General features: G+C 35.5%; 3 protein-coding genes and 1 long non-coding RNA gene across 16 annotated transcripts; 3 read left to right on the top strand and 1 right to left on the bottom strand.

Moving 5' to 3' along the window:
* The first annotated feature begins 822 nt into the window (after window positions 1-822).
* On the top strand, window positions 823-6,414 carry LOC123897303 (rhodanese-like domain-containing protein 11, chloroplastic). 5 transcript variants are annotated; one of them, XM_045947892.1, is made up of 10 exons: window positions 823-1,038; window positions 1,139-1,249; window positions 2,595-2,702; window positions 3,032-3,128; window positions 3,227-3,266; window positions 3,362-3,436; window positions 3,675-3,762; window positions 3,880-3,947; window positions 5,691-5,763; window positions 5,846-6,414. In XM_045947892.1, exons 1-10 carry the CDS (start codon window positions 892-894, stop codon window positions 5,927-5,929), a joined length of 891 nt encoding a protein of 296 aa, XP_045803848.1. In that variant the 5' UTR covers window positions 823-891; the 3' UTR covers window positions 5,930-6,414. The 5 variants fall into 5 exon arrangements, with proteins under 5 accessions (XP_045803848.1, XP_045803851.1, XP_045803850.1 ...); XM_045947895.1 differs by having other exon boundaries at window positions 839-1,038; window positions 1,151-1,249; XM_045947894.1 differs by having other exon boundaries at window positions 839-1,038; window positions 1,145-1,249.
* A 579-nt stretch (window positions 6,415-6,993) lies between these two features.
* Window positions 6,994-8,941, bottom strand: LOC123896182 (cytochrome P450 71AP13-like). Its single transcript, XM_045946604.1, has 2 exons — window positions 7,822-8,941; window positions 6,994-7,737 (listed from the first exon to the last, which is right to left on the bottom strand). The coding sequence occupies exons 1-2, from the start codon at window positions 8,718-8,720 to the stop codon at window positions 7,116-7,118; spliced, it is 1,521 nt and encodes a 506-aa protein (XP_045802560.1). The 5' UTR covers window positions 8,721-8,941; the 3' UTR covers window positions 6,994-7,115.
* A 2,977-nt stretch (window positions 8,942-11,918) lies between these two features.
* LOC123897437 (serine/threonine-protein kinase AFC2-like) lies at window positions 11,919-15,453 on the top strand. 3 transcript variants are annotated; one of them, XM_045948080.1, is made up of 11 exons: window positions 11,919-12,253; window positions 12,742-12,919; window positions 13,204-13,384; window positions 13,479-13,527; window positions 13,618-13,732; window positions 13,867-13,958; window positions 14,130-14,280; window positions 14,428-14,492; window positions 14,584-14,681; window positions 14,792-14,894; window positions 15,003-15,453. In XM_045948080.1, exons 1-11 carry the CDS (start codon window positions 12,155-12,157, stop codon window positions 15,147-15,149), a joined length of 1,278 nt encoding a protein of 425 aa, XP_045804036.1. In that variant the 5' UTR covers window positions 11,919-12,154; the 3' UTR covers window positions 15,150-15,453. The 3 variants fall into 3 exon arrangements, with proteins under 3 accessions (XP_045804036.1, XP_045804037.1, XP_045804038.1); XM_045948081.1 differs by lacking the exon at window positions 12,742-12,919 and having other exon boundaries at window positions 11,926-12,253; XM_045948082.1 differs by lacking the exons at window positions 11,919-12,253; window positions 12,742-12,919; window positions 13,479-13,527; window positions 13,618-13,732 and having other exon boundaries at window positions 13,220-13,384.
* Window positions 15,454-17,460: 2,007 nt separating this feature from the next.
* LOC123898990 lies at window positions 17,461-20,815 on the top strand. Of its 7 annotated transcripts, none has more exons than XR_006805475.1 (6): window positions 17,461-17,763; window positions 18,381-18,449; window positions 18,778-19,363; window positions 19,705-19,791; window positions 19,875-19,923; window positions 20,488-20,815. It is a non-coding gene; the product is annotated as an uncharacterized LOC123898990 (long non-coding RNA). The 7 variants fall into 7 exon arrangements; XR_006805476.1 differs by having other exon boundaries at window positions 18,764-19,363; XR_006805473.1 differs by lacking the exon at window positions 17,461-17,763 and having other exon boundaries at window positions 17,771-18,449; window positions 18,778-19,135; window positions 19,245-19,363.
* The last annotated feature ends 3,429 nt before the right edge of the window (window positions 20,816-24,244 follow it).

Below are 24,244 nucleotides of genomic sequence, written 5' to 3'. Positions count from 1 at the left end.
ATTCATCACAAGTTCCACGCAGGAACACTAAGTAATTAAAAATAGTAAATTTTACATTGGCAAAAAATAAAATAAATTTTAGGTTTTAAAATGATTTACTACTAATAGTTTTTTAAGTTATCTTAAAACAGACCTCGGCTAATATGGAAGAGTTCACCAAGTCTTCCATGGTGCACAAGTTGTCAATATTATTATAACGAATACGAATTTTACAAAATCAATCGTTGGATTGAAAATTTATATCGTTAATCTTGATTGGTTTCAATAACTTATCGATCTAACGATTAATTTTGTAAAATTCGTATCAGTTATAATAACATTCAGCATCATATCAAGTCATCCAAACATTACTTTATCCGGAAACATTACTTTATATCGCCAATTGAGTTGTAAGGCTTAATTAATTTATTGGTCCCTTAAAGACATTTTAGGTTTCACAATGGTCCCTTAAAGAAAAAAAGGCTCGGATTGGACCCTTAAAGAAAAAAAGGTCTGGATTGGTCCCTTAAAGACATATATGTTTGTCATATTGGTCCTTTCCGTTAAATTTTAACTGCAAATATAACAAAAAATTCCAATGGTTAAACTTTTAAAATTTATAAGGTTTTTGGTGGACCACTTACACTTAATGACATTCACAATCCAGTCAACTAAAACTAACGTTTTTTTGTAAAAAATTGACGGAAAGGACCAATTGAGAAACTGATGTGTCTTTAAGGGCAGACTTTTTTTCTTTAATGGACCATTATGAAACCTAAAATGTCTTTAAGAACAAAAAAAAAAAACTAATTAAACCTTGTAATTATGGAGTAGAGATAAGGGTATAAGAACAGTTTATATAATCTAGAAGAATCCATTCTTCAAACTTGTGCCCTTTGCTCTAATCTAATCATGGAAGCTCTATCCCTTTCCATTCCAATAATCAGAGTTACCAATTCAAATACCAACTACATTTCTCTCGGTGCTGCTACAAACTATGGCTCACTCTCTTCCTTACACCACCGTTCTTCTTCTTCCTCAACCAGACCCTTCACTTTGGTTCGTATTCATTTTTTCCATTTTTTGTTATATTATACTTAAGTAAAATGGAATATGAATTTGAACAAAAATTGATATTTGTTGCATTTTTACTTTGCAGAAGAAGAAGAAGAAGAAGAAGACTGTTGTTCGTGTACGGGCTGAGAGTGAAGATTTTGAATTGAAGCAAGTTAGGGATATGGCTGCTGCCAAAAAGAGATGGGAAGCTCTGGTATTTTACATTTTAAATTCAATATAAATGAAATATGCCAAGTGAGGAGTTTCTAAATTCTAGCTTTTTCTTAGTGATATACTGTACTATGAAGCACGATCACTCCTCGGGTGTCTGACATGTGTCGGTGTCCAACAGCGACATATATTATTATATTGAATTATGTCATTCTGTCAAATTATTATAAGTTGTGTCGATGTGTCGGTGTGTGTTTGGTGTTTGTGTCCGTGTTTCATAGGTGATACTATATATTATTTGGGATTTCTCAACGGCTTGTGTTTGAACATCTTTGATAAAATGTATACTTTACAGGCAAATGTTATTAATTAGTGCTTTTGTTAGTTTTCGAGATCGAACCCAAGACCTCCCTGCTTAAAAACTCCTTCAATATCCTGTTGGAACATGATGTGAAATTGAACGAAGAAACTTGGTAGAGTATAAACACAAGCTATGAACTAAGTGGAGTGTGAATTTGAAAAAAGCAATTTAAGTCCCACATTGGAGGGAACACAACCCTTAGTAGTGACCATGCACTCCGTCGAATATCACACGTGCGCGCCGCCGCCGTCCGTCCGGCCGACCGTGCTTGGGTCTTGGTGATATATTAATTATTTAAGAAAAAGAAAAAATTATTTTTTCTTTACGTTCATGAGCTTTTACATGTTAATTGTGCGTGAGACCAAGTCATCGATGTTGTGTCAGCGCATATCCGTTGCTCAATCAAAATTTTCGTTCCTAAAGATCTGGTCACGTTTTATGAAATTCAACTGATTCCTAAAATTCAGCAATACAGTTCACCACTTCCTCAAATTCGGTTTTGCAATTGTACGATAAATAGCAGCCTTTTGTTTTGTCATTCTTCAGTTGATACAAGTTCATAATTATTTTTTTCTTTCTCTCTGCTTGCTTTCGAAAAAATCTTTGTTTCTTTGTTATTTCATCGAGCCATAGAGAATTGATACTCTTGTATCAATTATCGAATTGGTTCATCGAATCGATAGAGAAGGGTGTATCTCTGCCCGAATTCTACGGTGCAGCAGCAAGTCGGTATTAAATTGTGAAGGCTGTTTTATCCTGGAGCTTATTCACCCGCGACTCAGCCGATAATATTTTTACAGTAGTAGCATTTTCGAATTTTTTTTTTTCAAAATCAAAAACATCATATCCCCCTTAGCTCACCAACTGAACTGCCTACACGGAACTCTTCAATAAACTGTATATAATGTCTTTTATTGGAGGATGCTGTCTTTTCTATTTTAACCCTCTTTCATACTGTGGTTTTCAATTTTCATTTGTGCTTGGATTTCAGGATTTTAATGGGGGTTTTTGCTTGTTTGTTTTGTAGCTCAGGGATGAAAAAATTAAGGTTCTTACCCCAAAAGAAGCTGGTTATGCAGTACAGCTTTCAAACAAGCCCCTTCTTGATGTTCGCCCCTCAAATGAACATAACAAGGTTTCTCCTATGATGCAGCTTTTGCTTACCTTAGCCAATATATTGCACATATCATTTAGTTATTAGGAAAGGAAATTGACATTTTAAACATGTTATTGTTATGGTCAGGCATTTAGTGAAGCTAATTATCACGAGTAATTGGTCTTGGTTTTCTTTATACATTTGATTCTATTCAACTTTCATATGTAATATGTAATTCAGTAATTCTAAATTTCTAGTTCTTATTTCAAATAAGTAATTTGACTCTTTTGCTTTCACTTTTCACTTCTTGCAAACAATCCATACATTGTTGTTGTGATGTTTGATTGCTTGTTTTGCATGTTTTGAAGGCATGGGTGAAAGGTTCAACCTGGATTCCAATATTCGATGTTGATAATGGACTAGATGTTGGAACCATTCCCAGAAAAGTTACAAATTTCGCTATGGGTATTAAAATATCTATGCTGGCTGTTTCATTACACTTATACAATTAATCGCTCAATTTCTTTGGAATTCTATTACATTTGACTCGATGATTTGAACAGGAGGTTGGTGGAGTGGCATGCCTACACTGTCTTTTGACAAGTATGAAGTATCATAAACCATCATTTGTTTGTTCTTCTGACTCTTTCTCTGTGCTCATAAATTTTATTTATTCATTTCTTTCCTCTCATCAACAGCTCGTTCTTACCCAGAGTTGTGGAGAAGTTTCCCAAAGATGCAGAATTAATCGTTGCATGCCAGAAGGGACTGAGGTGAGCTCTATACATTCATTTGATTGCATACTGAATTGAGTTGCTTCTAATTATAATTTTCCATTTCCTTAATATGCACTTGGTAATTGGTACAGCCCCTTGTGTTTCGAATCACATTTCAGTTTGTAAATCTTTTGTTCAGTTAAACTCTGGTGGGTGATACATCTAATCATGTCACAAGTGTCTGTCAAACAAACAATGTAAATCTCATGTTGTACTGAACCTGGTTTTTGGCCAGATCACTAGCTGCTTGTGAACTACTGTATAATGCTGGCTACAGTAACCTGTTCTGGGTTCAAGGAGGCTTTGAGGCAGCTGAAGAAGAGGCATGTTTTCCCATTCAATTTTCTGAAATTTCTATGGTGCTGTACTCTGTTTAAATTTTGAAAAATAAGGAATAACTTCTCTGATGAGCTTAACCCTTTTGGCCCGCCGTGGAGCAGGATCTTGTAGTTGAGGGTCCAGTGCCTCTTAAGTTTGCTGGAATTGGCGGCATCTCAGAATTCCTAGGGTAATTATCATATTCTCACCTTTTTCTCTAATGGATAGCATATAAGTTATTTCGTAATTTATATTGTTTGCACTGTTTTCATCATGAATTCATGCCACACTAGAACATTATACTTCTTACAAGTTTTGATTGGTTGGTAGATAAAATCCATGTTCTAAGTCACTCTATCATTGTTTAGTGTATGACATAGGCAGAATTTTACTTTAATGCATGTTAAAGACCCATGGTGACGTTTTTAGAAAAATCAAAGATAAAAGATAAATTTTACTCGCAAATGGATAAATCTCTCATACAATAACATCCTGACATATTTCAATTTCAGATTGTAAAATTAGGGAATTAAAATAAACAAAAGTTAAAAGAAATTAAAGGGGACGGCAATCATGAGTGAGAAATGCTTTGCTGGATTATTTCAGAAAATATCCACTATTTGGCTTATAGCATCAATTAGTGTCTTTCAAATATTTTCTTTACACAAAATATTTAATTTAACCTATTAGGTTAGAATCCAGGAGGAGTAGCCATTTAATCCATGGAGTGAGAGTATATTCAATAATGGGCGACCAATGTCGAAGTAGCCATGGCGCGTGAAAGTGGAGGGTTAGCTGTTAGACCTTTTGTTTTAACTTTTAACTAACGGTGCACTAACGGTGTTAGTGTGAAAGCGAGGTCTCTGTCACTTGACACAGTCATTAAGGGAGGTTAGTGTCTATCTTAAAATTAGAGGGGGTGTTTTATATCATCTAAAGAAATCTCAGGGGAGGTGAGTGCAATTTTCCCTTTTTTATGCGTTGGTTTCTCTTGATTCCCCCCTCCCACGCACCCAACAGTTTCAGTGTCAAAATAGAAGCTTGATGTCAATAACTATCAATTTTGGAATTGATCAACAGTTATTGGCATTGATTTATATGTAGTCCTACCGAAAGACGAAGTACATACTGATTTTCAAGTCCATTTGTAGATTGGTGTCAACATGTCATTACATGCAAGGTTGTTAAAATCGTGAGTTACACGTAAAATTGTACGATTCTACGAGCTTAGATCACAATTTCGAGTCAACTCTTATGTAAACTCGAAATCCGATAAATTCAGAACTGCAAGAAAGTTTGCAATCTAAAATCACAAGTTAACTCACTAAATTAAACTCGCTAAGCTCGATTAAACTTGCACACAAGAAAAAGTCACGGTACAAATTTGAACTAAATTCGCCTTTATGAGTGTATATGTCATGTATATATTAATTTTAATATTATTTTAATATGAGGCAAACTCATTTACGTACGAGTTTATGAGTCGATTCCACCTAGGCAAAACGAGTTGAGGTAAAAACTCGAGTCTGAAAACCTCGATTATATGCATACATGTAACTAAACTACAATTGTTGTTGTGAAATGTGAAGGTACAGTTCTGGAAGATTTCATTGAAAAATGGCATTGGAACCCTGTGTATTTCAAGATTGCCATGAACTGTATAAATTACTTTTCTGGTTACATCAAAGAATAAGATATTTAATATTAAGAGAATATTACGCCGAATTAAATTGTGATTCATCATCTATTTGATGAGAACTTTCCCGTATGTAGCAGAGAATGTCCCTAGCTTGTTGAGCATATTAATTGCAAGGACGTAATTGCATGAGACTTTACCCAATGAGCAGGCTCCAAATGAGGCTTCACACAATATAAAAAATTAGAACACTTTAAAAATATGGATACAGATTTCTTACTGCAGAATAATTTTCAGTTGGACTGATCAACAAAGAGCTGCAGCAGCTAAGGAAGGCTGGGGATACAGATTAGTGTTTTCTGCACGCCTGGTAATTTATCTATTGTACGCTTTTAAGATGTGAATTTTATTTCTCAATTATGACTTTACAAATTTGAATTGTTCTTGCATAGATTGGACTGTTTCTTGTTGCCGATGCATTATTTATTGGTGCTCAGCAAATTGGGCACTATCTTCAGGAGATCAGGACCCATTGAGATACTATGGCTACCTTTCAGTTAGTTACTGATTAATCCCGGTGTAAACAATGTTCCTTGTTGTGCATGAGAAAATAGCGACAACCGGCTGAGGAACTCAATTTTGAATGCGGACCCTTGGAAGAGGCTTATTTATTGCCCATCCTTTAGTTAGATTTACTAGCAGGTGCTTTCTGAAATTTATGTCATAGGTCTCATCTTATTCCTTGTCACTACAGGATTATAAATCCATGTTTAGCTGAGCAGTGATTTTAGTTTAGGTTTCTTCCACATGACTATGCCTATTTACATGTTTTTTGGCCAAATTCTTGTATTTTTCTTAGAAATTTCAAGAACACAAGCCTGCTTCGTTAATGTTAATATTTTGGCTCTTGTACTGTATGTACTGTAGCCATTGATATACTAGAATGAATTCCGAACCTTGATTATATTGTTGCAGAAACCCTCTCAATGCTGGATAAATTAAGGTGTTGATGTGTGTATGCCTGTGTGCGATTGTATCCGTTTAAAATTCCTCTTTCCTTGTAAAATTAGGTTGTATTCGGTTGATGATCCTTTCTAAAAAAGAGAAAGACATTTTGTAACAAATGTTAAATTAAGTAGTAGTGTAGTGTAGTAAGAATCTCAAAGCATCAAAGCATGTATTTTGGCATTTCAGTTTAGTGATTTCCATTGAAGAAAACAAAACTATCAAACCATATGATTGACAAATTGCAGATGCTTCTCATTTCCTCATTTTTTCTTTGTCTCTTACTCAAACTGATTGTTGTGCATCATAAACAATTTTTGGAAACACATGAACACAGATTGCTGGTGTTACATACTTATGAAAATTGCTGGTGTTAAATACTGTGAAAATAGTTTTCTGTTTTTTTTTTTTTCCGGAGTCCCCTCCAAGATTCAGATTCGAAGTTTTTTTTTTTTTTTTTTTTTTTGTGAAGCCCTTTGGTTTATGGATATGACATTGTGGAGAGGATCTAACTCGACATTGTGAACATGTTTTCCCCAAGCACTATAAATAGTTGAGTTGATAAAGGAAAGTAGAAAACTCCAAACATACCAAGTTCATCCAAACTGTAAAATATATTGCTTTCATCTTTGATGAGAAAATTAAAAGTTTATATGAGTTACACATATACATATCAATAAAAAGCAAATCCATAACTCACATGCACTTTCTGCTATATCACGAGTCTTCATAGAAAGTATACGGCTTCGCAACAACCAGAAGATTTTCTCTTCTGTGCATTGAGATTCCAAAAACTTCACTGAGATCCAAGTCTTCTGCTGAAACACAAGGAGGAAGCTCCCAATCAAAGCTATAAAGGAGTTGAGCTAGAGCAAGCTCAACAACTGCAATGGCAAATGTAATAGCCGGACAACCTCTTCTACCTGCCCCAAAAGGTATTAGCTGAAAATCCTGTCCCTTATAATCAATATTACTCTCTAAAAATCTCTCTGGTTTAAATGCAGTGGGATCTTCCCACCTTTCTGGACTCCTACCAATTGCCCAAGCATTGACAAAAAATCTTGTTCTAGCTGGAATTATGTACCCTTCTAAGGTAATATCTTCCATGGATTCTCTTGGCACTAATACCGGTACTGCAGGATGCAAGCGAAATATCTCTTTAATGACAGCCCTCATGTACTGCAGTTTATCCAGATCACTCTCGGCAACAACTCTTCTTTCTCCCAGGATGCTCCGCACTTCCTTTTGTGCTTTTTCCATAACACGGGGATTCATTACCAGCTCTGTCATTGCCCAATCAAGTGTAATGAATGTTGTATCAGTTCCAGCAGCAAACATCCTGCAAAAAAATCAGATACTCAAACCATTTTTAACATATTGAGAGATAAACCAAAACCAAAATATGGTTTATAAAGCTTCTCATACCAGGATTATTGCCTTGATATTATCGATGGTTAGAGGCAATTCACCCGAATCATTCGTCTGCACCTCAAGTAAAATATCTACAAGGTCCTTATGCTCCTTTATCTTATTGCAAGCCTTGTGTTCATTGACTATCTGATCAATGAGTTGATCAAATTTTCTTGAAGTGTCTTGGAGTCTTGCTTTCATACCTGTCAAGCTGTGTATGAACTCCAAAGAAGGAAAGAAGTCACCAACACTGAACCCTCCAAGGAGTTCCTGGTACTCATCAAGCATCTTTTGGAACCCATATTTTTTACTCTCTCCTCCTTCCGTGAAGTCCCTTCCAAACGCTATTCGACAAACAACATTATTTGCATACAATCCCAATATCTTGGACAAATTGGTAGTTTCTGGATAAGACCCTTCAACCCTTTGAATTAGACGGGCAACTTCTTCTTCTCTAACAACACTGTATGAGTTTACCCTTTTGGCACTTAAAAGCTCAAGTATGCAAATTTTTCTCACATGTCTCCAGTAAGCATCATAAGGAGCAAAAACAATGTCTGTGCAGTTGTAGAAGAGGTATTTAGCTGAAAACAGTTGTGGTCGGCTTGCAAGCGCAAGATCATGTGTTTTCAACACTTCCTTTGCTAGTCTAGCTGATGAAACCACCACTGTTGGAATTTGTCCAAGTTGTAAGAAAATTAAGGGTCCATACTTGTTTGTAAGGCTTTGTAAAGATATATGGGGCATGGTGCCAAGCTGGTGGAGATTTCCAATGAAGGGTATAGTAGGAGGACCTGGTGGTAAATTAGATATTTTCTTGTTTGACTTTTCTATAAAGATAAGTTTTATTAATAGAGCCATGAAAATGAATACAAATAGCATGAAATCCTTGAGCCATTGGAGCATAGCCATTTCATAGACCGAAGGAGAATAGTTTGCAAAGTGCAACAAGATGTGCTGCAAGTGTTAAATAATTTTTTTGAATGGGTTTTAAGTGTTTCTTTTTTTTTAAGCAAGAATGGGCTGCAAGTGTTAAGAATATAACCTTATCTTATCGTATTGAATTTGATAAAAAAGAAAACCTTATCATATTGCATGGTTGTCTGTTGACGATGGTTTCCTGCTAAAATTTGTATCGTTACGGTGTTATTGATAAGTTGGTCAAGTGGTAGATGCTGCACCACTTATTAATAACACTATAATGAATACAAATTTTATAAAATTCATTATTTGATTAAAAGTTTATATCATTTAAATTTTCTATACAATTATTTTAAAAAAATGAAAATTATTTGATATTTTATTTAGACCACCAAGATTAACGGTTTATAAATTTTTATTGAATATCTTTAATTTTACATTTTACATTGGAATATGAAAAATCAATTATAAATACATATTTTATAGAGACAAAAAACACATAGTAATTATACTATTAATTTTTTTAATATGCGTGAAAAATGTTTCTTATTAAAAGGGACGGAACGAGTATCAGATAAGTGATTCTTTTTAAAAGATTTATAGCTTATGTCTTATATCTTATAAGCTAAAAGATTTGTTTGGTAACTGTCTTTTCGTTAGGAGCTTATAGCTTATTTTACTCACTTGTAGCTCATTTTTTCTTCCATTTTTACCCTTATCATTTTAACTAAAATTCATACTTACTCTTTACAATTTATTATCATTATAATTTAAAATAAAATAAGTAAATATATATTTTAAACTCACCTGCATACACACACATACACAAAATAGCCATAACTTGTTAATATTTATTTTGAAAATGTTGAACAGTAAATAGTAAGTTTTTGTGAAATATTTATAAAAATGTGTGAAGTCAACGCATTGGAAATTAAAATATTTAACTTTTTGAATAAGTATCTAACCCTATTTTTTTATTTAAAACATGAATATGTTGATTTTTGTTTTGAAGAACATGAAAAATCTGTTCAATAAAGAATATAACAAAGATATAAGTAGAACATGAGTTTACACACATTTCATCATTCAGTTGAATAGTTAAGTTTACCGAACATTTTAATTAGTTTATCAGCATCAACCATCAGTTATAAAATATAAGCTATAAGAGCGTCAACAATGGAGGACTCCAACTTTGAGTACTTAAATGAGTCTCACATGAACATATCACTAATTTATTATTTTTTAATAATAGTATCTAATAGGTACTCAACCCCTCCAATAGAGCACTTTTTAAAAAGTTCTAAAATGGGTCTCATCAATAACTCAACATCATTACAATAACTTATTATTTAATTATCTATTTTATAATATAAATTGATTGAATGATAAAATTACAAAATTAGTATGTACTATTTTTTTTATAATTCGAAAAAATAATTAAAATTCAAAATTTAATTTAAAATAATATTGCCAAATTTTAAGAATTACATAATTAAAAATAATTTAAAATAACATTACATAATTTTATAAACAATTACTTTTAGAATTTAATTTATATACATTGTCAGTGTAAAGTTATTTTACACATGCGTCCAATAATATATCAACACATCATGTATGGTGTTTAAAAACACATGATGTGTCACATCCATGAAATGATATGGCAACACATCATTGGATGCATGTGTAAAAAAACATTACACTGACAATGCATACAAATTAAACTCTTAATTTTGTTGATCATCATGCCCAAAACGTTGCCAAATATGCTCAACAAAATCATGTTCAAAAATTGTGCTTTTGTGATGTACCAAAAAAATATTGTGTTTTTGTATAAATATTCATTAATTCAAATTGAATATATAAAATAAAGTGGGTCCCATGAAAAGAATATTTTAATGAAAAATAAGGTGGGTCCAAGAGGAGAGATAATTCTTATTTTAGAAGTGATACCATCTCCGATGGTAGTACCTATTAGGTACTTAGAGCATCCACAATGGAGCTCCCCAAATTTGAGTACTTAATTGGGTCTCACGTGTACACACCACTCATTTATTATTTTTTAATAATAGTACCTAATAAGTACTCAATCCCTCCAACCTAGCACCTCTTAAAAAGTTATAAATCGGTACCACTAATAACTATATATCTCATCAATAATACTACATCTTTATAAGTAGGTCCCACAAAAATATATTATAATGAGGAGAGAGAGGGTACCTATTTGAGAAGCAGTACCTATTAGGTACTCAATGAGTTTTGCTCCAATGGTTGTACCTATAGGTACTTATTAGGTACGAGTTCAGGTTCCCTCCATTTATTATCTCTTCATTTATTCTCCATTTAGAGAGAGATAGACACAAGAAAAAATTAGTGGGGTCCACAAATTAGTGGGACTCACTTTTAATGGGTCCCATTAATTTTTAATGTGTCTATCTCTCTCCAAATGGAAAATAAATGGAAAGATAATAAATGGAGAGACCCCAAACTTATAGGGATGACAATGGGTAGGGTATGGGTAGGGTACTATAGTACCCGTCCCCATACTCGCAGATTGAAAAAATACACGTACCCATCCCCATACCCGCGTGGGTAACAACTTTTGCCCCGTCCCCATACCCTATGGGTACCTAGGTACCCATACCCGTACCCGTTACCCGCATTTTTACTAAAAATAAATTGATCAATTATAAAATATCATATAATTTTAATAGAATTAAAAAAATTTCAAAGATTTTAATATTGACTAATAAAAATTATAAACAAAATTATTACTAACCTTATGTTAAAGTTCATAAATTATGTTAAATATTTACATTAGTTTTATATTATGTTATAAATAAACATTTTTATTAAAAATATGTAATAGTTTATTAGAGTTGTATTGTTTTAAATTGATTTACATATATTATAATATAATAATATAAATAAAATAAATAAATATATATTATGCGGGTATGGGGCGGGGTGGGTACTAAGGTACCCGTACCCGCACCCATTCATTTTTGCGGGTAATTACCCATACCCGTGCCCGTACCCAAAATGCGGATTTTTACCCTATCCGTTGTGGGTAATTTTTACGGGTACCCTCTGGGTATGGGTCAAATTGCCATCCCTACAAACTTATACCTAACAACTATTTTTGACAAATACGTTAAAAAAAAAAAATTGACAAAGATGACCTAACTAGCGCAAGTAAACTGGTTAAAGCAAGGACCATTCTTAACACCACGTAGTTAACACGACAACCAAATGAACGAATCAATCAACAACCTAACACGACACGTGTACGGTCACTTTCTTCACAACCGCCGGAACAAAGGTTGTTAGAAAATTAGGGTTCACTGTGACCAAGGAATCGTTATCGTTACTTTTCACCTAAAACTCACCGTTTCGTTCTTCCCTCTGAATTTTTCCGTTCAATCATGGAGACGGAGCGCATCGTTGAATTCTCTCGCAATTACATGGATCGTCCTCCAAGGAAGAGAGCGCGCTTGGGTTGGGACATCCCTGAAACCCCAAAGGTAACCTTTTTTTTTCATCTTGTAAACTCAGATCTCGAATTTTTTGAGTTTTTTTTTGTCTCTATGTTGTTGATCTGGTGAATTATTATTAATTTAGGTATGTTTGATTCAGGTAACGTTGATCCTTTTGTCTTCTAATGATTCCCTATTTTGTTTGATTGAATTTTAGGTTTTGTTCGTTTTATAATTTACCATCAGCCCAAAAAAAAAATTTTTTTTTTTTATAAAAATAATTTTAATGATGTCATTTTGAATTAGGCGTTTTTAATAATTTATGTCTGTTCTGATAAAAATTGTATTTATTTTTTTTTTTTTAACTTTGTATGTTTAATTTTTTGGTTATAGAGTGATTATTTATTTGTCATTTTGTGTGATAATTTATGATGGGGACAAACAAGTGCACAGGTTGTGAAATTATGAGAGTGGGATGTGATATTGTTTTTGTTAACAATTTTTAAAATGGTACATGTATGGATGACTGTGTGTAGGCTCAGGTAGGATTGTTTTGTGGACAAGAGGTTGAGAATATTTCAAGCTATGCTCCTTCAGAACATATCACTAGTTCTCTGTTTAAGGGAGTTGCTCGAAATGGTTCTCCCCCATGGCGAGATGACGACAAAGATGGCCATTACATGTTTGAGCTTGGAGATAATTTAACTTCTCGCTGTAATTACACTTTACCATCATTAACAATTTTACATTCATATGTTATGGTTGGCTCAAAGATAATCATTTAACCCAAAGATTCAGCTAATAGATTTTTATGCAACATGTATCCTAATTAATCCTGTTTTAGGTTTAGGAAGCATTTAATAATAATAACAATATTGTGCACATTTAAAGATGTAGAACCATATTTTGATCTTTGGTTGTTCAAAATTGGATTTTGGAGTTTTTGTTGGCTAGGCTTGGATTGTTTGTTTTACACCCTATTTACATGATTATTGCAGATAAGGTCCACGGAAAAATGGGTGAAGGAACTTTTGGACAGGTCTTGGAGTGCTGGGACAGAGAAAAGAAGGAAATGGTTGCCATTAAAGTTGTTCGTGCAATAAAGAAGTATCGAGAGGCAGCCATGATTGAAATTGAGATGCTGCAGCAACTTGGCAAACATGATAAAGGTGGCAGTCGGTAAGTATTTTGAGCTTTAATTGCTATGTATATTCTACCACAATGCAACCGTTTTTATTCAATTGCGTCGGTTAAATGGGTTTATTCCTTGCAGTTGTGTGCAAATACGGAACTGGTTTGACTATCGTAATCATATCTGTATTGTAAGTATTTGATTGATTTGTGTGGATTGATTTCCCCAATATACCTAATTTGGGGGTTAAGACGTGGGTGAATTTAAATTATTGCAACAGGTGTTTGAGAAACTTGGACCAAGCTTATACGATTTTCTTCGGAAAAACAATTATCGTTCATTTCCCATTGATCTTGTTCGCGAAATTGGAAGACAACTATTGGAATGTGTAGCATGTGTGTAGTTTATTCTTGAACAACTTTTTCAGAACAATTATTGCTGCACTTCATCATATGTGTAACATGTCTCTTGTTTTTTGTCAATGAATGATGGTTTTCTAATGATGTTTTACTTTTCAAAAAAATTGCAGTCATGCATGACTTACACATGATCCATACTGATCTGAAGCCTGAAAACATTCTTCTGGTTTCTTCAGATTATCTTAAAATTCCCGATTACAAGGTACTTTTGTAAGAACCTGTTTTATTTTCTCACGGATTTAGACATTCAATGCTAATGTTTAGAGAAATTGTTTATTAGTTATTGCATCTGAGGATGCTAGCTTACATAACAAATTTGCCAAGTGAATTGATGGTTAATAATATCTGACATCCATTGTTGTTTAATGAACAGAGTTCGTCCAGAGCACCGTGCTCCTTTTTTAAAAGAGTCCCCAAGTCAAGTGCCATAAAGGTTATTGATTTTGGCAGCACTACTTATGAAAGAGAAAGCCAGAATTACATTGTATCAACACGTCATTATAGGGCACCTGAAGTTATCCTTGGTATGCACATTAAATTATAATTGCTATGATGCAAAGAATGCTGTTTCTTGTAGTCAATCTTATTCATATGGTTTATGCTGTATCCTTATGAATCATGGTGCTAATGTTATGCCAACTGAATAGTTGATTTTTGTAATGCTTTTTTAGGACTTGGCTGGAGCTATCCATGTGATGTATGGAGTGTGGGTTGTATATTAGTTGAGTTATGCACTGTAAGTTTGGCTCTGAATACTTCTGGAAAACGTCAGTCAGTTTCTGTTTTATTATTTTGAATTTAAATTGGCTTGTATGCTTCTCCTTTAGGGTGAAGCTTTGTTTCAGACTCACGAAAATTTAGAGCATCTTGCCATGATGGAGAGGGTGCTTGGTCCGTTTCCGCAGCAGATGTTGAAGAGAGTTGAGTAAGTAATTTTGCGTGTGAACTTTCTATGATTAGTGTTTCTTTTATTTGAATTTAGGCATTTTATTTCAATTTGAAATAACCGTGTTTCTTTTTTCATGTTATGATTAGCCGACATGCTGAGAAGTATGTCCGAAGGGGGAGATTGGACTGGCCCGAGGGTGCAACTTCGAGGGACAGTATTAAAGCTGTAACGAAGCTTCCTCGACTGCAGGTTTGTTTTCAAGTCTGATGCAAAAGTTTTGTTCGGTTCTTTAAAAAACAAATGTTTGTTCATGTTATGCTTCACTGACTCTTAATTTTGCTATTATAATAATCGCAGAACCTTATAATGCAGCATGTAGATCATTCGGCTGGAGATCTTATACATCTTTTGCAGGGGCTACTTAGATATGACCCGTTTGAAAGACTTACGGCCAGGGATGCTCTGAGACATTCATTCTTCATGAGAGATCACCTTAGGAGGTGATTAGCCATTTTTTAGAGGCCTAGGTGTCCAAGTTGAATCTCTTAAAAGTGCAAAGGAGGAAGAAAGCTTGTAAATAAATATTTATATTATCGGCTTGTCTGATAAATGAGGATGGGCAATGCTGCAGCACATTCCCCTCCCTTCCTGTCTTGACCCACACCTTATCCTTATTTTTAAAATATAATGAACATGTAAAGCTTTACAAACAAAAAAATCTGAGTGCAAAATACAAGGACAAATGGAGATTATTTACGATTAAATATTCAGCTTCGTGCATTATTATTATTTACGATTAAATTAACTATGTTTTGGTCCTCTTAAATGGAGTTTTTTTTTTTTAATAGCTTAGTTGCTAGAAATGGAGACATTTTAAGTTTAGTCCTTAATTTTTATTATATTTTTATTCCTATATATTTTTTTCTTCACAGTTTTAGTCCTTGCTAAAGCTAAAACTAAATTGTCTAATATATATATATATATATGCAAATATTAGCATACGGGATGTTTGATTAAAATTATATATTGGCAAACATAAAATGGTCAACTGAATCATTTATTTTGGGACAGAGGAAGTAGAAATTATGGCCGTCTATCTTTACTTCCTTTGCAAAATGTTAATTTTTACTAAATCAACACTAATGTTGCAAGTTACTTTTACCGCCTAATAATTAAAAATTTAATATTCATAGAAATGGATGACAAGACCAATGCACCCATGTAATGACGTTGGATTAAACCAAAAATCATCATTACTCCTTCGATTCCAAAATAAATAACCTAGCATCTTCACGTTTGTTAATGTACAACTTTAATCATTAATATATTAAATTATTTATTATTAAAAATTATATATTTTGAAAATATTTATCGAGACAAATCAAACATCTAATATGCTAATATTTGCATATACATATTAATAAAAAAAATACAATCAAATGAGATTGATCTAACCTGATGATCAGAAAGGTTGATGGCCGGTCCGTTGAGCAATCGTCCACACCGAAGGGGGGTTTTGTACCTGCAGGTGCTCCGATGCCTAAGTCAGCAAGAGAACAAGAGATACAAAGAGAAGAGAGAGAAAGTAAGGTATAGAATGAATCAGAATACCTGGCTCTCCTGTCTAGGAGAGCTTATATAGTTGCCCCCAGCGCTGGGCCAAATGTTGGTCTATTGGGCCGGGATAACCAGCCCAATAGACTCAACTGCCAAGATAGTCTCTGTATCGTAGGGGAGGCCGTTATTTGCCTCTATCTTGGTTGGAGCCGTTCCGCTATTCGCGGGTAAGGGATAAGCTCCGTGACAAGTGTGGCTGAATGGATGAGCACGTGCTAAACGTGTTGCTTAGCTGTTAAGTTATTGAGGAATGGATCAACATGCGTGGATATATGAGCATGTGTTTAACGTGCTGCTTACCCGTGATGTCGAGCAGGACACGTCATTGACTGACGTGTCGGGGAAGTCTCGCCTTATTGGGCCGTGCCCCAAATGTCGGGCAGAAGCGATTGGGTCAGCTCTTGGGCCAGTCCAGAACAGGAGCCCCCCAAGTCGTTGCTCCTAGGCATAGGAGTAATGACTTAAGGTCCAGGCCCACATGTCGAGGAAATGGTTTCCCCGTCACTCCTAGGAGGAGTTCATAACTTATTGATTTATAATTGCTGCTCGTTTGCGCGAGGAGAGTTCATGTGTTGCTCGTAAATTCCTCCTTGGCACGACGAGGAGAATTTTTCAAGGAGGAAGTTTCCCTTAGCTCGTAGAGCGTGCCACGATGTTCGTGGAGGAACTTACGGGGAAAAGATTTTGCCTTTGAAAGTCATTGGGTTTTTAGTTCCTCGATTAAATGTCGAGGAGGTGGGTGTAAATTGCATCTTGTTGATGCTGCCTGTATTCGCGGGCACGTTTATTTATGAGGTTTGTTTCAATTATCCGTGATTTTTGTCTGCTCGCAAACTCGAGGAGATATTTGCGTTGGCACTACTAGAAAATTCGCTTTTAGAGACCGATTTAGCGACCGAAATAATTCGGTCGTTATAGAGACCGAATTAGAGACCAATATTTTGAGCGTTAAATTAAAAAAAAAAATCGGTCGCTAAATCGGTCGCTATATAATTATAGAGACCGAATTGGAGACTGATCTTTAGCGACCAGAAGTTCGGTCGCTATATCCGTCGCATATATATATATATATATTTTTAAAAATCACTAAAAAAATTAATCAAATTATTATCTTTTAAAAAATAGAAAAGAAAAACAACAAATTAATCCAATATTATTATTAGTCAACACGTTTCCTCATTGTTTTCTTTTCAAATCAATTTCTCTTCAAATTTTTTCTCAGATAAATTGTCACTGCTTCACTGAACCCTAAATCAACTTTGCAAATATACCTCACTCATTGAACCCTAAATCAAATTTTCCACACCACCGCTTCACCTCTCTCTCGTATACAACTCTTCTCTTCTTCTCCACGGGACACCGAACATCTCTTCTCTCCCTCTCTCTATGAGTTCCAAATCGTCCAATAATACTGTGTTGCTGAGGTTTTTCATCATCAAATCGTCCAAACCCACGGCTCCTCGATTCAAATCAGTTCCAACAAAGCTCCTTTTCTTCAATGGTATTATTTCCGAATTCATACCTATAACTTCTTTTATCATCTCAACATCACTATTTCATTCACAAATTCATACCTATAACTTCATAGGTAATCGAGTTTTCTTAATTGGTTGAATTGAGATTTCGAATAATTGAATTGAACTCCCATTGAAATTGATTTTTTATTTATTTATTTTAGTATCTAAAATGGCCTTTAGAGGTGAATTTGTGTAATAATAATAGCAGTATTTGAAAATACCCTCATTGTTTTTTTTTTTTTGTAAATTATAATTATGATAAACACAGTGTAAGTCTGTAAGTGCTTGGTAGAATTTACTTGGCTCAAAATAGAATGTAGTCGAAAAATTGGAACTTGAAATGAAAGAATCAGGGTTTTTGGTGTAAGTTGTTGACATGTTTAGGGGGAATGTATAAGTTTTCAAATGTCGACTCATATCTCAATGCGTTTAAGAAGGAAATGTTATGAAGTAATGCATGTTTGTAGTGTCAACAACTGGGGGACAAAAGAGTATGAATAAGTAGAGGTTGCCAAGCTGAGGAAGCAGAGAGTTTTTCTGTTGTTTATAGCAATGAGCAGAGAATTAAAGAAAATTATAATATTGTTGTTATGATTTGTAGGTGTTGATTTCAAGATCAAAAGACTCACCGTAGGTGGAAAAAGATTAAAACTTACAATTTGGGACACAAGTATGTATATACTATAGTCAGATTAGATCTTTCGGTTCAAGAAGAAAAACCAAACTGAACCATTATAATAGTTCGGTAAAACTGAATCAATTTGTTAACGGTTATCCCAAACTGAACTGGTATAAAGGTTCGGTGCATCGATTTTGTGGTTCCAAACCAAACTCCCTTTTTAGAAAATCGAATCGTATTTTTTTCAAATTGAACTGCTTCTTTGTGAACTGAATTGTTCACGAACTTAACCAAACCGAATCGTTTCAGTTCGCTCCAATTTGTGAACTGTCAGTCACAATTAAGTTTATATGTTTTTATAACAGTACTGGCCTACCAGGTAACAAAGTATGTAAAGATAGAGGGGATTATTGAACAAGTAATTTGAGTCCCAGTCACACATTGAAGTTCATTGAACAAGTAATTTATACACAAGAGGGAATTATTGTACAAATATATACAATAAGAAGTTCTCTTACAAAGGTTTGTCTAATATTTGTCTCGATCAATTAGAATTTCGTAGATAGAGTACCAAATGTTCATATTTTTTTGCTCAAATTTCACGTATTTCATGCTCTTGAATTTAATATAATCAATCTAGGTACTCAATTGCTTTGCTCTTTGCATAGATTTTTGCAGGTAGATTGTATGTTTGAAATATCAATTGACTAATGGAGATAGCATCACTCATGTATCGAGTAGGTCTATAGACTATAGGTGTATCAATTAGCTTATTTTATGTTTATTAAGTTTCTAGTTTTTTATTTGAATGATTATTTTTGTGTGTTTTGTGTTTATCCATTTCAGTTTTATCTTCTTCATGATTTGATTGATTCTTCATGGTTTTTACGATATTTGGTGTACTTGAAGAAAGGGAAGTTCGGCTGGAACCTCAAATCATACATCGTGCCATATTAGTCATGATGGTAGGCTCACTTTGAAGCACATATTTAAAAAATTCTTCTTTCATGAAATCATTGTAGTGTCTTGACCAACAGTATCTTTATTTTATCTTAGTCTATTCTTGTTTTTTAACCCAAAAATATAGATTAATATGTCATATATATTAGTATTAGTTGCACCCATTAATAGCAAATTACAGGTTATGTATTTTGCAGTCCTTTGAGGAATAGGCTTAATAGGACTATAAGCATTCATTTTATTCTTTGACTTGCAGATTTTGAAGCCATGAATGAATTTGAATAATTTAGGGGAGCTAGTTTGTTGAGAGCTTTCTAAGTTCTATATCATATCTTACTTTTTACAGATTTCCTATTGTGTTTATCTTCATAAACTTCCAGAAGTTTTGTAAAAGTCTTCGGAATCAAGCATTGTTGTAAGCACTTTTAAGCAAGTATATATTCCTTGTTTCCATATTTTGGATGAATTTATAATTATTTGTGATTTCTCATGATCAATACATCATAGTGTATATAGGACGAAGGCCTCGAGTTATGATGTGGACATTGCAGCAAGGAGGAAGTGGGTATGTTATCTTTCAAATATCTGTCTTTTAAACTGAATTCTAGATTTTCATATGCACCCTTGTAGAGTAAGAGAAGAGATTTTAATTTTCACCTCTGAATTCTAGATGTTCAATTTCTTTATGTTTGTATGTACCTCGAAGTTTTGGATTCTGAAATACTGAAGTTGAGCCCTCACCTTATAGCAGATCTGTTAGATGTTTAGATCAATGCAGAAATAGATTTGTCACAAGTAACTTGGAAATCAGTTTTTTTAGAGCTAACTAGTTTAATATATCAGGGAAATTAATGATGAAGGAAAATGGAAGTCAATTCATTTTTTAGAGCTAACTAGCTAGTTTAATATATCAACGCATAGGCACTGCAGGTGCAGTGCATTTTTTTTTATCTCTTTTATTCAGTAGCATGTGATGGATTAGTTATGGTTTCCTGCATAACATGGCTCGGATTATGGAGCATAAATACTGATATAAAATATTTGTAAGCCATCTACATAACTGTAGTAGCATACATACTCCACAATTTTTGACTTCTAGTTATAATTCATATTCTTTGTTTTGTTATAGACGGAACTGAATGGCACTCCCCCCGCTCCTTCAGATTTGTTTGTTCACACACACCAACATCGCAAGAATAAACTTGAGTGTGGCAGATGATAATGATATATGTCTGATGATGATGATCAAGTTCATGAAGATGATGTGGCAGATGATAAACTGATGATGATATATCTGATGATGGTGTAGTAGTGTGGCTTACTTTTTTGTAGTTTTTTGAGTTAGGATATTGACTTTTTGTATGCAAGAATTGAAAGGGATTTATTCCCCCTTAGTCTTGGTTATGTTTTGGTTGATTTGTAATACTTATTACTTAAATATAAATATATTATGTTCATATTGTTGTGTGCATAGTTTAATTGCTTGGTGTGTATGAAATAGTTTGAGATCTTAAATTAGATTCAAAAATTGCTTTTCTAATAATTAAAAAAAAAAAATATCTTTAGTGACTGAAATAGAGACTGAATTTTTCACATAGCGTCGCTAATTCGGTCGCAACGAATTGAGAAATTAGCTTAAAATTGGTCACTAAATTAGTCGCTAAAATCAGTCACTAAATTAGTCGCTAAAATCAGTCACTAAATTAGTCGCTATAGCGTCGCAAAACGCGTCGCAACCAGCGACATAAATTCAGTCTCTATTTCGGTCTCTAAAATCGGTCACTATTTCGGTCTCTAAAATCGGTCACTACTTCGGTCGCTACCAAATCGGTCGCTAGGTTGGTCACAACGGAGTAGCGACCAGGGTCGTTGATACTGATTTTTTATGGTCGCAAAATCGGTCGCTAACGGATTTAGAGACCGATTTTGATGAAAATCGGTCTCTAAATCGGTCGCTAAAGCCGAGTTTTCTAGTAGTGTGGGGATAACGATGAGTTCCTCGAGGAACGCATCGTCAGTTCGAAGTGACCTGAAAAGACAAGTGTTTCGTCTTTTCAAGCCACGTGTGTGGGCTATGAAGAGACGCAATAATTGCCTAGGGAAACGGCTCTTTATTGCTTCATTTTACGAGGGGATTTGTCGACCGTTAGATCCATCGCGTTGTTTCAATTTTGATCAAATTGATTCTTGGCCATTTGATGGTTTCTTATCATAACCGTTGGATTTAATCGACGGTGGCAACGCGCTAGGGTGCGTTGGTTTGCGATGTAGGGCGTATGGACTTCTAAGGCCTATAAATAGGAGAAATAAGGGTCATTTGTACTTTTCTCTTCTTTACGTTTTGCTTCTTCTGCGTTTGCTGCTGCTACTTGCTATTCACAGGCTTCCAACGTCATTCAAGTCTTTTCCTACGCAGATCTCGAATTTGTCTTTGTAAAAGGTAATGTATTTCGCTTGTTCTTAACTGTTTTGCTGTGGATTTCATCCTGTTTCTTCGTACCCACTTTGTTTGTGTTTTTGTTTGTGTCCCTTTACTATGTTAGTTTGCTTTTGGTGCTTTGATAGTTGTGAAACCCACTAGTTTAGGGTGTTTTGGTGTTTGGTAGTGGTTGAATCACTGCTAAATGCCAATTTTATGCTATGATTTTTGGCGTAGTTTATTTTCTGGGAATATTGCCATAACAGTGTATGAACATTGATGAATATTGCTGGAAAAAACGATGAACACGCATGACTTTCTGGAAAAACATGAAGAATGTTGATGAATGTTCATCAGTTCCTGGGAATTTGCGAAGAACACGATGAATATCGCTTCAATTTCTGGAATTCTATGCGTTTTTCGTCGGGGAGAATCGAATCGTTATTTCTCCCCGTTTGTTGTAGCAAAAAGCTAGGTTAGTTAAACCTTGCGTCGGGGATCTTCTCCCCGTTTTCGCCTTCGCGAATCTTTTAAGTGTCTTTGCGAATTATATGAATGTCGGGGACCTTCTCCCCGTTTTTGACTTAAGAATTTAGCTGAAAAATGAGTTTGTATAAACTCTATGTCGGGGAGCTTCTCCCCGTTTTTAACTTTGAGACTTTGTGCAAAATGAAGTTTGCTTCTAAATGTCGAGCAATGTTGCTAGCCTGTGTCGGGGACCTTTTCCCCGTTTTTTGGCTTTGCTAAATAGTTCTCCTTGTCTCCTCTGTTCGTGTTTCTGTTTTGCCATTTTGATAAGGGCTTTTGGTCGGGGACAGCATCCTCGCCCTATCCTACGCCCTTTCACTTGATCTGCGGTGAAAGGGTGGATTTGATAATTGTCGAATTCACTTTATTTTCGCTGCTTTTCAGGTGTTCGAAATGTCAGACACAGAGGAGATTACGGGGAGCCAAGCGGCGTCAAAACACAAGCTGGTCGACACCATAACAGATCCAGAATTTGCTTGGGTCGCGCCCGAGCCGCGGGGCATCGCGTCGACGATTACTGCCCAGGATCCCCAGCTCTTTACTATTGTCGAGGGGGCTGGCCCGGTTAACTGGGAGGTTCACATGCCTGCTGAAGGGGAGCGGATTTGCTCGTCATACACGGAAGGTGGATTTACCATGTACGAGATGGCGTTCAAGGAGATGGGATATCGACTGCCCTTTAACAACCTTGAAGCTGAAATTTTTGGTCGGTTGAAGGTGGCTCCTTCCCAGCTTCATCCAAATGCGCTGACGTTCATCCGGGCATATCAGATCCTTTGTAGGTATCTGGAGGTGGAGGCCACAGTTTCCTTATTTTTCTATATCTTCAAAATACAACGACAGAAAGTCGAGGACCAGCAAGGTTGGGTTTCCTTGAAGCACCAGTCGAGCAAGATCTTCAAGATGTTCGTGGAGTCTGCCAGGGGTTTCAAGGAGAGGTACTATGTGGTGAAGCCGGTGACGGAGTTTGCCTTGAACTCTCTATATATGGACATGCCTGTATTCCTCGAGGACAGGTCTCCTCAGTTGGACGAGGAAGGGGAGCAGGTAACAGAGTAGGGCCTTTGTTTCCCACTGTCGTGGTCGTCGGAACACTTTGTACTGCGAACCGACGAATATCTGACGGCTGCCGAGGACCTGACCCCGACGGAGATGGCAGGCTTTGAGAAGCTGAAGGTTCACGTGGATGGCTTTAAGCCTTGTAGGGTTATAACCAGTTTAGGAGATGCTGCATTAGACAAGCATGGTAAACCGAGGATCGAACCTCGTTTTGTGAATACCAAATTGTTGTTGTCGTGCAAGACTGCTACAGCTGAGAACACTTTGCTGGGTATTTTATTTTGATTTTTGCTCTTTTTTTTTTTTTTTACTTGTGTTATATTCAGCAATTTTGATTTTTTGTGTTTCTCCCCGTGTTTCTGACCATATTTCTTACTTTGCAGGTAGAATGGCTGATCTTGCTTCTGAGCTAATGAGGATAGTTGCTGAGCAAAAGGGGGAGAAATCGAAGAAAAAGGCGAGGAAGTCGGAGCCTGGCGTGAGGAACGTCCTAGTCGCCGAGCAGGCTGCTTCGGGGAGCATCGGTCAGTCTTCGCCCGTGTTGAGCTCAGCGGGGACCCCGGGAGGTCGTACAAAGAGGCAGCGGGAGGAGCAGATGACGCCTATCGTTGATTTGTCGGAGAGGGACGGTGGTTTTGTCCTCCCCGCGTGCTTGAGCAACCGAAGCTTTTTTGATAACAACCCCCTCCAGGTGCCTGCATCAGAGAAGAATTATGTCCTGGGCGTTTCTTCAGCTGCCCGACGGAGCCAGCTTAATGAAGATATTGATGCTGTCATCCGGCTGGCGGAGACGGCCTTGGTACTGAATGAGGGGGGGCCAACTCATGAAGTGGAGTAGTTGGCTGCCCGGAATGCCAAGCTGGAGGGGCGTATTGTGAAG

Source organism: Trifolium pratense, linkage group LG7, assembly GCF_020283565.1.
Source record: "Trifolium pratense cultivar HEN17-A07 linkage group LG7, ARS_RC_1.1, whole genome shotgun sequence".
NCBI classification, from domain to species: Eukaryota; Viridiplantae; Streptophyta; class Magnoliopsida; order Fabales; family Fabaceae; genus Trifolium; species Trifolium pratense.
This window is presented reverse-complemented; position numbering and strand designations above follow the sequence as displayed.

Excerpts from the sequence above, each read along its gene's own strand:
- LOC123897303 (XM_045947892.1), top strand. The coding sequence starts at position 892 with ATGGAAGCTCTATCCCTTTCCATTCCAATAATCAGAGTTACCAATTCA. Across the intron at positions 1,039-1,138 it reads CAACCAGACCCTTCACTTTG|AAGAAGAAGAAGAAGAAGAA; the intron begins GTTCGTATTCAT and ends TTTACTTTGCAG. Across the intron at positions 1,250-2,594 it reads AAAAGAGATGGGAAGCTCTG|CTCAGGGATGAAAAAATTAA; the intron begins GTATTTTACATT and ends TTTGTTTTGTAG.
- LOC123896182 (XM_045946604.1), bottom strand. The coding sequence starts at position 8,720 with ATGGCTATGCTCCAATGGCTCAAGGATTTCATGCTATTTGTATTCATT. Across the intron at positions 7,738-7,821 it reads ATCAAGGCAATAATCCTGGT|GATGTTTGCTGCTGGAACTG; the intron begins ATGAGAAGCTTT and ends ATTTTTTTGCAG.
- LOC123897437 (XM_045948080.1), top strand. The coding sequence starts at position 12,155 with ATGGAGACGGAGCGCATCGTTGAATTCTCTCGCAATTACATGGATCGT. Across the intron at positions 13,733-13,866 it reads ACTATTGGAATGTGTAGCAT|TCATGCATGACTTACACATG; the intron begins GTGTGTAGTTTA and ends AAAAAATTGCAG. Across the intron at positions 14,493-14,583 it reads TATTAGTTGAGTTATGCACT|GGTGAAGCTTTGTTTCAGAC; the intron begins GTAAGTTTGGCT and ends CTTCTCCTTTAG.